Raw genomic sequence first — 14609 nt, 5'->3', positions numbered from 1 at the left:
ATATATATATATATATATATATATATATATATATATATATACAGTGGACCCCCGCTTAACGATCACCTCCAAATGCGACCAATTATGTAAGTGTATTTATGTAAGTGCGTTTGTACGTGTATGTTTGGTGGTCTGAAATGGACTAATCTACTTCACAATATTCCTTATGGGAAAAAATTCGGTCAGTACTGGCACCTGAACATACTACTGGAATGAAAAAAGTTCGTTAACCGGGGGTCCACTGTATATATATATATATATATATATATATATATATATAATAATAATAAAAAGGAGCACATCCTAGTATAAAATATATCGGGTATAGCCATACTCGTAACACCTTCCCCCTCACGACCGCAGGTCGCCCCAGAAAAGTGATAAGGTTTCTGCTTTTTAAACCAAACAATATTTCAAACCAAAAAAAAATATTTCATGAAAAGATAATTCACTCTTGAGCCATGCTGCTCTGGATTTCAGTGTCTACCACTAACATATGCTTCATACACTTGGGCTGCACATCAGCGTATCTGTGTACATGTAGAGACAGCAACATGTAGACAATCATGACTTCACAGAGCTTCACAGAAGTGGATGAGACCGCATTTCATCACAGTCTTGAGTGAAGGAGATGATAATATTCCGCTCCTACAGTGGTAGTGGAATACATTGCAGTAAGGACCTCTGTCACGACAACTGCGTTTGGATAGCTTGAGGGACATGGTGTGTGAGAAGGGTGGCATCCGGTCTGCATACCGTGCCACTCAACATCTGTATAACACCTTACACTCAGATTCTTTCTCCAACAATCTCCTTAATTTACCAATACACAACAATACTACTGTTGATATACAAAAAGTTATTAAACATGAGAAAATAGAGATAACTTGGCTATTAAATATAAAATTTATAAATCTTAAATAGTCTTTATAAAACAGTCTAATTTTCTCATACTCAAACTTATTACTCTATGCATCTTCAAGGCAATGCATATTTAAAATTCCTTAAGTAAATATTTTTGGTTCAAAATCTGTTCTGTACTAACAGTTCAGCTGTTAAAACGTCTCCATCTTTTTATCACAAATATGGAGTGAGTTCAGTACTTAAACTGTATTAAACAAAATATTGTCTTGACAAATATCAGAATTTAAGTGGTAAAACTTTGCCTATCAAGTTGAACTAAACATTCGTGCTCTCTACCACAATGTAGATACCAGCTCAATGTAGCGGGAACGGCAGAAGCTCTGAGCGTTACCTGTCTCAGCGTCGCCAATTGCCGAGTCCCTTACTGACCTCAGACATGTTACCTGGTCGACAAAGCAGTCGTACTTCCCTCTGGAACACTAAGGGGAGTGAGGGCCAGCAGCAGGAGCTCATGACACAGCTCCAAGACTGGAAGAGAAGCCCAGAGGCAGCGGTAGTGCCTCTGAAGACTATGCAGAAATTGTCGATGATGAGGGCAACTTCTGTACTCTGAAGACCAAAGATGACGAGCGAAAGTGCTGAAGTGTACATCGGAGAAATCATCGGAGATGGTCAGTTTAGTGATGCGGGAGGTGTATGCAGACTCCTGCTCAGGGACTAACTCGTGGTACAGAGGCTAGTGTGTCAGAGTAAGCTAGTTTCTTTATGTCTCCCTGCAGCTGTGCCACATCGCAAGTTGCTGAAGCAGCGTCTCCGACCATAACTGAGACAGGAAGACAATCGCTGGCTCACACATGAGGAAAACAATACGAGAAATCACATGTCTCTTGCCATGAGTGCCTTTGGTAAGTCAGACTCAGACCATGACTTTCCCGTCTTAAATATCCTGTCAAGAGCACTGTTATGTCTCCAGTGACAGTAATTTGATGACTCTTATTACTCCTGTAGGCATTCTTTGAAGAATTCTCTGTCACGTCACCTGTGACTGAGGGCGTCAACAGTGACTAACATCTCATCCGTGGGTGTAGAGTCACCCAAGGTTGTAGTGTGATCCATGACTGTAGCGTCGGCATTGACTAACACCTCACCTCCGATCATTACTCATCACATTGGGCCAGTGGTGATAATGTCACACCACACTGTGTCCATAAAAGCTTGAACAAATACAAATCTTGTTTCTCATCTTAGTCTTCAATGTTGGCAAAGTGTCGACAATAAGACCAATACTAAAATGATTTCTATATGCAGAAATCGCACACAAAGAGGCACCAGCAGTATCAGCTAGACCAGTAGCTGAACCAGCAATGCCAATGAGGCTGCAGAACAGATTAATGAAGTCCACATTAACCTGCAGCGGACATCAAGGAACCAGAGTAGGTTCTGTTCCTAAATGTCATCACTTAACTTGTATCCTTTCAGTATACCAACTACGATGATATACTTCATCCCAGGACAGCAGTGACCCACCGAAAATGACTGAAATTCTTGGTCATACTAGGGGCGCGAACAGCAGCACCAACCATGCTAACTCCTGTTGTGTGGATGCCCATGGTATCAACAACAGAAAGGGAGACAAGCCAATCGTCAGAGCTCCAAACATATAGGGGGACACCAAGAATCTGCCAAAATCAATCCTTTCACTCCACTCAGTAATGGAATAGGAATAGGGGAGAGACAGTTTCTTATACCCAGTAGTTGCTTGTCTTCTGGGAGAGTGGTAAGAGCCAAACATCAGTAGCCATCATTGCTTGGAGTCAATATTAAAACTCAAGTTACCAACTTCCCGCTCTAGAGATTTCTTTATAATGTTGAACATTAAGTTGGGACCTAGCTCCCCTATCTGATGCCTTAGAACTTCAGCAGGAAAGTATACTTGTGCCTCCTAAGGTCCTGACATTTGGAAAATATATGTTTAGTCCACAAGAGAGGAAACTACTCTGGGTGTTCGACTGTAGATATAGTTGGTCGAAATGGCCATTGTCTCCAACACCTTGGATCAAAAGGCCTCCTGGACAGGCCCCCATTTGTTACGTCAGAGGCCATGTCTATAGGCCTGTTTTGGCCCCTTTCCGTAACATGATGTCGAATCCAGCTCTGGTCTAGTTGTCCTTAGACACATGCCATTTTAATATGGGGATTATTATTAGGAGACTGATCTGACTAAATAAAATGTGATCTTTATTATAAAAGAATCCATATAAAACTTAGTATGTGATACAAAGCTCTCTCTCTTGTAGTGTTATACATAAGAGTACATGTTGTCTGGAACTCAGTAATCTAGAGCGAGGAATTGTGTTTAAGGCTGAGCGCCTAAATCTGCACAGAAGAGTGTATGAATCTACTCAGTGCTGTGAATATACTCAGAGCAAAGGAGGTGAACCTACTGCCCTGAGTTGGACCCTACTCAGAGCGAGTAGTGAGAACCTACTCTGAGCGAGTGTGGGAACCTACTCAGAGTAAGGGTGGTGAACCTACTGACTCTACCACTGAGTGGTAAGCGGGCGTCAGGTCGATCATATGACTGAGGGAGACGTTAGTACCTGAACTGCTAACCGGCAATGTAATTAATGGTTTCCCACTACATGACAGTAACACTATTATGAACGCCTAACAATATAATATAACAATATTACCATTATTTTTTTTTTTTCAACAAACCGGCCGTATCCCACCAAGGCAGGGTGGCCCAAAAAGAAAAACGAAAGTTTCTCTTTTAAATTTAGTAATTTATACGGGAGAAGGGGTTATTAGCCCCTTGCTCCCGGCATTTTAGTCGCCTCTTACCACACGCATGGCTTACGGAGGAAGAATTCTGTTCCACTTCCCCATGGAGAAACATACATACATACATACATACATATATATGTGAACAGTATTTAGATAAAGGTAGGGAAGTTTTTATTGCATTTATGGATTTAGAAAAGGCATATGATAGAGTGGATAGAGGAGCAATGTGGCAGATGTTGCAAGTATATGGAATAGGTGGTAAGTTACTAAATGCTGTAAAGAGCTTTTATGAGGATAGTGAGGCTCAGGTTAGGGTGTGTAGAAGAGAGGGAGAATACTTCCCGGTAAAAGTAGGTCTTAGACAGGGATGTGTAATGTCACCATGGTTGTTTAATATATTTATAGATGGGGTTGTAAAAGAAGTAAATGCTAGGGTGTTCGGGAGAGGGGTGGGATTAAATTATGGGGAATCAAATTCAGAATGGGAATTGACACAGTTACTTTTTGCTGATGATACTGTGCTTATGGGAGATTCTAAAGAAAAATTACAAAGGTTAGTGGATGAGTTTGGGAATGTGTGTAAAGGTAGAAAGTTGAAAGTGAACATAGAAAAGAGTAAGGTGATGAGGGTATCAAATGATTTAGATAAAGAAAAATTGGATATCAAATTGGGGAAGAGGAGTATGGAAGAAGTGAATGTTTTCAGATACTTGGGAGTTGACGTGTCGGCGGATGGATTTATGAAGGATGAGGTTAATCATAGAATTGATGAGGGAAAAAAGGTGAGTGGTGCGTTGAGGTATATGTGGAGTCAAAAAACGTTATCAATGGAGGCAAAGAAGGGAATGTATGAAAGTATAGTAGTACCAACACTCTTATATGGATGTGAAGCTTGGGTGGTAAATGCAGCAGCGAGGAGACGGTTGGAGGCAGTGGAGATGTCCTGTCTAAGGGCAATGTGTGGTGTAAATATTATGCAGAAAATTCGGAGTGTGGAAATTAGGAGAAGGTGTGGAGTTAATAAAAGCATTAGTCAGAGGGCAGAAGAGGGGTTGTTGAGGTGGTTTGGTCATTTAGAGAGAATGGATCAAAGTAGAATGACATGGAAAGCATATAAATCTATAGGGGAAGGAAAGAGGGGTAGGGGTCGTCCTCGAAAGGGTTGGAAAGAGGGGGTAAAGGAGGTTTTGTGGGTGAGGGGCTTGGACTTCCAGCAAGCGTGCATGAGCGTGTTAGATAGGAGTGAATGGAGACGAATGATACTTGGGACCTGACGATCTGTTGGAGTGTGAGCAGGGTAATATTTAGTGAAGGGATTCAGGGAAACCGGTTATTTTCATATAGTCGGACTTGAGTCCTGGAAATGGGAAGTACAATGCCTACACTTTAAAGGAGGGGTTTGGGATATTGGCAGTTTGGAGGGATGTGTTGTGTATCTCTATACGTATATGCTTCTAAACTGTTGTATTCTGAGCACCTCTGCAAAAGCAGTGATAATGTGTGAGTGTGGTGAAAGTGTTGAATGATGATGAAAGTATTTTCTTTTTGGGGATTTTCTTTCTTTTTTTTTTTGGGTCACCCTGCCTCGGTGGGAGACGGCCAACTTGTTGAAAAAAAAAAAAAAAAAAAAAAAAAAAAAAAAAAAAATATATATATATATATATATATATATATATATATATATATATATATATATATATATATATATATATATATATATATATTTATATATATACATATATATACATGTATATACAGTGGACCCCCGGTTAACGATATTTTTTCACTCCAGAAGTATGTTCAGGTGCCAGTACCGACCGAATTTGTTCCCATAAGAAATATTGTGAAGTAGATCAGTCCATTTCAGACCCCCAAACATACACGTACAAACACACTTACATAAATACACTTACATAATTGGTCGCATTCGGAGGTAATCGTTATGCGGGTGTCCACTGTATTTATTATTTTATATTATCACACTGGCCGATTCCCACCAAGGCAGGGTGGCCCGAAAAAGAAAAACTTCCACCATCATTCACTCCATCACTGTCTTGCCAGAAGGGTGCTTTACACTACAGTTTTTAAACTGCAACATTAACACCCCTCGTTCAGAGTGCAGGCACTGTACTTCCCATCTCCAGGACTCAAGTCCGGCCTGCCGATTTCCCTGAACCCCTTCATAAATGTTACTTTGCTCACACTCCAACAGCACGTCAAGTATTAAAAACCATTTGTCTCCATTCACTCCTATCAAACACGCTCACGCATGCCTGCTGGAAGTCCAAGCCCCTCGCACACAAAACCTCCTTTACCCCCTCCCTCCAACCTTTCCTAGGCCGACCCCTACCCCGCCTTCCTTCCACTTCAGACTGATACACTCTTGAAGTCACTCTGTTTCGCTCCATTCTCTCTACATGTCCGAACCACCTCAACAACCCTTCCTCAGCCCTCTGGACAACAGTTTTGGTAATCCCGCACCTCCTCCTAACTTCCAAACTACGAATTTTCTGCATTATATTCACACCACACATTGCCCTCAGACATGACATCTCCACTGCCTCCAGCCTTCTCCTCGCTGCAACATTCATCACCCATGCTTCACACCCATATAAGAGCGTTGGTAAAACTATACTCTCATACATTCCCCTCTTTGCCTCCAAGGACAAAGTTCTTTGTCTCTCACATACTCCTAAGTGCACCACTCACCCTTTTCCCCTCATCAATTCTATGATTCACCTCATCTTTCATAGACCCATCCGCTGACACGTCCACTCCCAAATATCTGAATACATTCACCTCCTCCATACTCTCTCCCTCCAATCTGATATCTAATCTTTCATCACCTAATCTTTTTGTTATCCTCATTACCTTACTCTTTCCTGTATTCACTTTTAATTTTCTTCTTCCTAGTATAAAATATATCGGGTATGGCCATACTCGTAACATATGCAAAAAGGTATTATTGCAAGTTGAGAGTAATGTTTAAATATTGTATAAAATTAAACTATTATATAAAATTATCTGATAGAACACTATTCTCTACCAAGACAGAACTAGTTGCATTAGGCCATGTCACATGACTAGTAAAGATCATGTGAAATGACATAATGATATTGCTTCTTAGTCTTGATAAATAGTGCTTTTCAGTCATTTATTTCTTATGTCTTTATGAAATTATCATGGTGACACTTAACTGTAATTGGTTGAAGAGTTTGATGATAGGGGCTTGATGGATTAAGGTGCAGTGGAGTTATTTAGACAAAGGGGCATGATCATCTGCTTCTTTCATTGGGGATGAAACTGTAAAATCCTAAATTATCAAAGGAGGAAGCTGGCTCTTTTGGGAACTCTTCTCTGAGCTTTATTATTTGCTGTCCAGAGACTGTTGAACCACTTTTTTTTCTAGCTATTACAGCTCCTTGTAGCAATGAGTGTCATTAGTCTTGTCTTGCTATATGCAGAGCTGTATTTATTGTATTTTTTGAATGTGCTGTAATGATAGTTGCTGTTACTGCTTCCAGATAAATGAAGCCCCTTATACTCTTTTTGAAGTTGATATTTGAATAGGTGGTTGTGTTTAAGTAGCCTTTTCCTTAGGGCGATGTTGCTCCATTTGCATCAGGTCTTCATTTGACAAGTTCTTGCTGTGAGACTAAAACTCCACCATGTCAGATTTTTCTACATTATTGAGTCCATATTTTTCTTTTTTTTTTTTCCAGTTCCACTTTGCATATAATTTCTGCCATTATCTCTCTGAATTCATATTGAATTTCTGTCATTATAGCATCTCTTTAATCCATGGTAACTTTTGGCACATTTAGGCTAGATTATTTGTTATAAAACTTCAGTATGTAATGACTTCAAACTGCAACTTCATGATGTCAGTGTAATAATCTTGATGGAATTACCAGCATTATGTTAGGTAAAAGGACACTACAACTAGTGCAACATTATATTGTGGCAATGCTTCACTCTCTAAAAGATTTGTCAAGCTGTTATGGCTCAACCAAGTTAGTGGAGAGGAAAATGTCGCCACAATAAAATGTCGCATTAGTTATGCACGTTCTTTTACATAACATGTTGTCAGTGGTTTTAGTTTTATTACAGTCTTGCCATTAGTCCCTTAGTGTCAGTTTATTTTCATCACCAGTGTCCCAGATAAGCCGGGAGAGGTGAAGCAAGGAAATAGTGTTTGGTATCTAAACAATAACTTCAATGGATAATAATTTTTCACAGCTGGGTATAAATGCAAATTACACCATTTTTATATAATTTTTATTGTAACCTAAATTTTTTAGTTCACTTTCCAAATAGCAGGGAGATGTAATGAATAACCCTTCTTAGCCTCAGGTCTCTTCGGAATGGTGAACAAGTAAGAACTAGTGGTTAAATTTCTCAGAAACAATCCATTGAGGCAGAAGAGTTGAGAAGCTGTTGGATGTCTTAAAAACTTTGCAAAATCTTATCTTCAGTAGAAGTAAATGTTCTGGCTGGCATGTATTTCTAATTAAGTAACCCTTTCTCATCCATATTGGACATTTGTGATGAAGTGTACCATAGACATTTTCTTCAATAATTTCTTTCAAAATGAGCAGACAGTTTCTAACCACTTCTGTATCAACACTTACAACTTCACCAGTAATTCATGCTACTACAGCCTGTAAAATGTTCAAACCATCTGTTACACTCAACACAAATGTTTCCTTTTGATCACTTGCTCAGATACTAATTGGCACTCTGCTTTGATTATAATCTTTGATTCAAACAGTTTCCTTATTTTATGTTGACCTGCCCTAATTTTGGAATGATTTTTAAGAAACCTGTTATAGAGTATGTTATTTACTTACTATTTAGCATTACCACCTTTGGGGACTTAAAATTAGATTCACTTTTTTTTTTTATAGTGATCTTTGAGAAAAGTCATTTTAATTATCCTCATCCCTACTGCTGATAGTATGTATATTGTCACATTTGTTTTTCTTAAAACACTGGCTGTCTCCCAGGTAGGGTGACCTGAAGAAGAAGAAGAAACACTTTCACCATCTTCACTCTTATCACTGTCTTGCCAGAGGTGCTCAGAGGTGCCCCTCCAAACTGCAAATATCCCCTCACCTCCTTCAGAGTGCAGGCACTGTACTTCCCACCTCCAGGACTCAAGTCTAGCTAGCCAGTTTCCTGAATCCTTTCACAAAATGTTACCTTGCTTTCACTCCAACAGCTTGTTAAGTCCCAAAAACCATTTGCCTCCACTCCTATCTAACACACACACACCCTGCTGGATGTCCAGTCCCCTCAGCACTAAACCTCCTTTACCTCCCCTCCCTCCAACCTTTCCTAGGTCATGACAAATGCCACATGCTGGCTTATATATATTTTGCCATTAATTTTGTTTGGATAATTGGTTTTGTCTAGGTAGTAGGTTGGTAGACAGCAACCGCCCAGGGAGGTACTACTGTCCTGCCAAGTGAGTGTAAAACGAAAGCCTGTAATTGTTTTACATGATGGTAGGATTGCTGGTGTCCATTTTTCTGTCTCATAAACATGCAAGGTTTCAGGTACATCTTGCTACTACTTCTTACACTTAGGTCACACTACACATACATGTACAAGCATATATATACACACCCCTCTGGGTTTTCTTCTATTTTCTTACTAGTTCTTGTTCTTGTTTATTTTCTCTCACCTCCATGGGGAAGTGGAACAGAATTCTTCCTCCGTAAGCCATGCGTGTTGTAAGAGGCGACTAAAATGCCAGGAGCAAGGGGCTAGTAACCCCTTCTCCTGTATATATTACTAAATGTAAAAGGAGAAACTTTTGTTTTTCTTTTTGGGCCACCCTGCCTTGGTGGGATACAGCTGGTGTGTTGAAAGAAAGAATTGGTTTTGTTGACACTGAAATGGCCATGTTTCTTTAATCTGTTACCCAGGCTTTTAACACTTGTTCCATTATTATTATTATCAGTGGAAAGTGCTGAGCTGGCAGGGGGCCATGAAGAACATGGGGAATGGAAGGCAATCAGGTTTAATTCAAGAGAGGGAAGGATAGGTCCTCTTCCTTGGATCAAGGCCTCTCACCAGCATAAAGGTACCTCCCTTAATCCTTTCACTGTCACGACTCCTGCTTACAAACTTGCTCCCAGTGTTGAAGAATTTAAAAAAAAAAACTATTGTAAATAAAAATAATAGATAATCTTTTTCTGAAGGTAAAGAAACCAAAAGTACTAAATTTGATTGAAATCTTATAGAATTACGCTCTTGCAAATTTAGTGGTCAGCAATATTTATGCATCAGTGATTTTGCCCACTTTATGCCCTATTTTTGACCAGTTCTATTGTTCCAGTTGACCAGACTCATAACTGTTTCACTAGTATTCCTTCTATTCTGGCGATTGAGTACAAGAAACTGCCAATTTACTTACTTCAACTACCCAATAAAGTGATCAGAAATTGTTAATTTGGCCAATTTCACACAAATTTAAAGAGATGCCAGTTTCAAAATATGGTCCAGAATAACCAATGCAGACATTCCTGGCACTAAAATAACATTTTTCTCTGTTCATTAGTTATGTCTCCATTATTTTTTATTATTTTTATTATCACACTGGCCAATTCCCACCAAGGCAGGGTGGCCCAAAAAAGAAAAACTTTCACCATCATTCACTCCATCACTGTCTTGCCAGAAGGGTGCTTTACACTACAGTTTTTAAACTGCAACATTAACACCCCTCCTTCAGAGTGCAGGCACTGTACTTCCCATCTCCAGGACTCAAGTCCGGCCTGCCGGTTTCCCTGAACCCCTTCATAAATGTTACTTTGCTCACACTCCAACAGCACGTCAAGTATTAAAAACCATTTGTCTCCATTCACTCCTATCAAACACGTTCACTCATGCCTGCTGGAAGTCCAAGCCCCTCGCACACAAAACCTCCTTTACCCCCTCCATCCAACCTTTCCTAAGCCAACCCCTACCCTGCCTTCCTTCCACTACAGACTGATACACTCTTGAAGTCACTCTGTTTCGCTCCATTCTCTCTACATGTCCGAACCACCTCAACAACCCTTCCTCAGCCCTCTGGACAACAGTTTTGGTAATCCCGCACCTCCTCCTAACTTCCAAACTACGAATTCTCTGCATTATATTCACACCACACATTGCCCTCAGACATGACATCTCCACTGCCTCCAGCCTTCTCCTCGCTGCAACATTCATCACCCATGCTTCACACCCATATAAGAGCGTTGGTAAAACTATACTCTCATACATTCCCCTCTTTGCCTCCAAGGACAAAGTTCTTTGTCTCCACATACTCCTAAGTGCACCACTCGCCCTTTTCCCCTCATCAATTCTATGATTCACCTCATCTTTCATAGACCCATCTGCTGGCACGTCCACTCCCAAATATCTGAATACATTCACCTCCTCCATACTCTCTCCCTCCAATCTGATATCCAATCTTTCATCACCTAATCTTTTTGTTATCCTCATAACCTTACTCTTTCCTGTATTCACTTTTAATTTTCTTCTTTTGCACACCCTACCAAATTCATCCACCAATCTCTGCAACTTCCCTTCAGAATCTCCCAAGAGCACAGTGTCATCAGCAAAGAGCAACTGTGACAATGCCCACTTTATGTGTGATTTTTTATCTTTTAACTCCACGCCTCTTGCCAAGACCCTCGCAGTTACTTCTCTTACAACCCCATCTATAAATATATTAAACAACCACGGTGACATCACACATCCTTGTCTAAGGCCTACTTTTACTGGGAAATAATTTCCCTCTTTCCTACATACTCTAACTTGAGCCTCACTATCCTCGTAAAAACTCTTCACTGCTTTCAGTAACCTACCTCCTACACCATACACCTGCAACATCTGCCACATTGCCCCCCTATCCACCCTGTCATACGCCTTTTCCAAATCCATAAATGCCACAAAGACCTCTTTAGCCTTATCTAAATACTGTTCACTTATATGTTTCACTGTAAACGCCTGGTCCACACACCCCCTACCTTTCCTAAAGCCTCCTTGTTCATCTGCTATCCTATTCACCTTCTTACTCTTAATTCTTTCAATAATAACTCTATCATACACTTTACCAGATATACTCAACAGACTTATCCCCCTATAATTTTTGAACTCTCTTTTGTCCCCTTTGCCTTTATACAAAGGAACTATGCATGCTCTCTGCCAATCCCTAGGTACCTTACCCTCTTCCATACATTTATTAAATAATTGCACCAACCACTCCAAAACTATATCCCCTCCTGCTTTTAACATTTCTATCTTTATCCCATCAATCCTGGCTGCCTTACCCCCTTTCATTTTACCTACTGCCTCACGAACTTCCCCCACACTCACAACTGGCTCTTCCTCACTCCTACAAGATGTTATTCCTCCTTGCCCTATACACGAAATCACAGCATCCCTATCTTCATCAACATTTAACAATTCCTCAAAATATTCCCTCCATCTTCCCAATACCTCTAGCTCTCCATTTAATAACTCTCCTCTCCTATTTTTAACTGACAAATCCATTTGTTCTCTAGGCTTCCTTAACTTGTTAATCTCACTCCAAAACTTTTTCTTATTTTCAACAAAATTTGTTGATAACATCTCACCCACTCTCTCATTTGCTCTCTTTTTGCATTGCTTCACCACTCTCTTAACCTCTCTCTTTTTCTCCATATACTCTTCCCTCCTTGCATCACTTCTACTTTGTAAAAACTTCTCATATGCTAACTTTTTCTCCCTTACTACTCTCTTTACATCATCATTCCACCAATCGCTCCTCTTCCCTCCCGCACCCACTTTCCTGTAACCACAAACTTCTGCTGAACACACTATCACTACATTTTTAAACCTACCTCATACCTCTTCGACCCCATTGCCTATGCTCTCATTAGCCCATCTATGCTCCAATAGCTGTTTATATCTTACCCTAACTGCCTCCTCTTTTAGTTTATAAACCTTCACCTCTCTCTTCCCTGATGCTTCTATTCTCCTTGTATCCCATCTACCTTTTACTCTCAGTGTAGCTACAACTAGAAAGTGATCTGATATATCTGTGGCCCCTCTATAAACATGTACATCCTGAAGTCTACTCAACAGTCTTTTATCTACCAATACATAATCCAACAAACTACTGTCATTTCGCCCTACATCATATCTTGTATACTTATTTATCCTCTTTTTCTTAAAATATGTATTACCTATAACTAAACCCCTTTCTATACAAAGTTCAATCAAAGGGCTCCCATTATCATTTACACCTGGCACCCCAAACTTACCTACCACACCCTCTCTAAAAGTTTCTCCTACTTTAGCATTCAGATCCCCTACCACAATTACTCTCTCACTTGGTTTAAAGGCTCCTATACATTCACTTAACATCTCCCAAAATCTCTCTCTCTCCTCTACATTCCTCTCTTCTCCAGGTGCATACACGCTTATTATGACCCACTTTTCGCATCCAACCTTTACTTTAATCCACATAATTCTTGAATTTACACATTCATATTCTCTTTTCTCCTTCCATAACTGATCCTTCAACATTACTGCTACCCCTTCCTTTGCTCTAACTCTCTCAGATACTCCAGATTTAATCCCATTTATTTCCCCCCACCGAAACTCCCCTACCCCCTTCAGCTTTGTTTCGCTTAGGGCCAGGACATCCAACTTCTTTTCATTCATAACATCAGCAATGATCTGTTTCTTGTCATCCGCACTACATCCACGCACATTTAAGCATCCCAGTTTTATAAAGTTTTTCTTCTTCTCTTTTTTAATAAATGTCTACAGGAGAAGGGGTTACTAGCCCATTGCTCCCGGTATTTTAGTCGCCTCATACGACACGCATGGCTTACTGAGGAAAGATTCCTTTCCATTTCCCCATGGACAATAGAAGAAATAAAGAAGAACGAGAGCTATTTAGAAAAAGGAGAAAAACCTAGATGTATGTATATATATATGCATGTGCGTGTCTGTGAAGTGTGACCAAAGTGTAAGTAGGAGTAGCAAGATATCCCTGTTATCTAGCGTGTTTATGAGACAGAAAAAGAAACCAGCAATCCTACCATCATGCAAAACAGTTACAGGTTTCTGTTTCACAGTCATCTGACAGGACGGTAGTTCTTCCCTGGGTGGTTGCTGTCTACCAACCTACTACCTATGATTATGTCTCCATACCTCTCTTAACCCTTTGACTGTTTTCGACGTATAAATACGTCTTACGAGCCAATGTTTTTGACGTATATATACTCAATAATTCTAGCGGCTTCAAATCAAGCGGGAGAAAGCTGGTAGGCCCACATGTGAGAGAATGGGTCTGTGTGATCAGTGTGCACCACATAAAAAAAATCCTGCAACACACATTGCGTAATGAGAAAAAAAAAACTCAGATCGTTTTTTTTGGAATAAAACGCCGACTTTGAGGTGTATTTTCATATAGTATTTATCGTTGTATTCGCGTTTTCATGGTGTTAGGTGATAAAATGGAAAACATATTACAGAAATAGAGATGATTTTCATTACTTTGATGATGAAAACGACCTTGAAACTGAGCTCAAATTAGCAGAAATGTTAAATTTTTACCAATGTTCAGGAGTAAACAAATCACACCACACGTCCAATACACGTCACCTGGGGAGTCTAATATTCTTTCACTAGTGCTCTGATATTATTTATACCATTTTTACAATAATGCAGTAGTCTGCATAACAGTAAATTTTATATTTTTTTGTATGAATAAAAAATCAAAATTGAAAGCAATAATAATATAAGAGGGGCCTAGAGATGTGACTAATGAACAGAGGATATGCTATTTTAGTGCCAAGAATGTCTACCTTGTTTATTCTGGACCCTATTTTGAAATTGGCATCTTTTTTAATTTGTGTGAAATTGGCCAAATTGCCAATTTCTGACCACTATATTGGGTAGTTCAAATTGGTAAATGG

At 39.8% G+C, this 14609-nt stretch overlaps 1 protein-coding gene across 1 annotated transcript in view; it reads left to right on the top strand.

Moving 5' to 3' along the window:
* Positions 1 to 1486: 1486 nt before the first annotated feature.
* Positions 1487 to 14609, top strand: part of LOC128689604 (uncharacterized) — a 95133-nt gene continuing 82010 nt past the window's right edge. Inside the window, 2 exon segments of the mRNA XM_070087680.1 lie at positions 1487 to 1535; positions 2173 to 2297. Coding sequence (XP_069943781.1) covers positions 1487 to 1535; positions 2173 to 2297 — 174 coding nt within the window.

The sequence above is a fragment of the Cherax quadricarinatus genome, chromosome 22, assembly GCF_038502225.1.
Source record: "Cherax quadricarinatus isolate ZL_2023a chromosome 22, ASM3850222v1, whole genome shotgun sequence".
Lineage (NCBI taxonomy): Eukaryota > Metazoa > Arthropoda > Malacostraca > Decapoda > Parastacidae > Cherax > Cherax quadricarinatus.
Note: the sequence above shows the minus strand (reverse complement) of the source record. Positions and strands in the feature narration are given on the sequence as shown.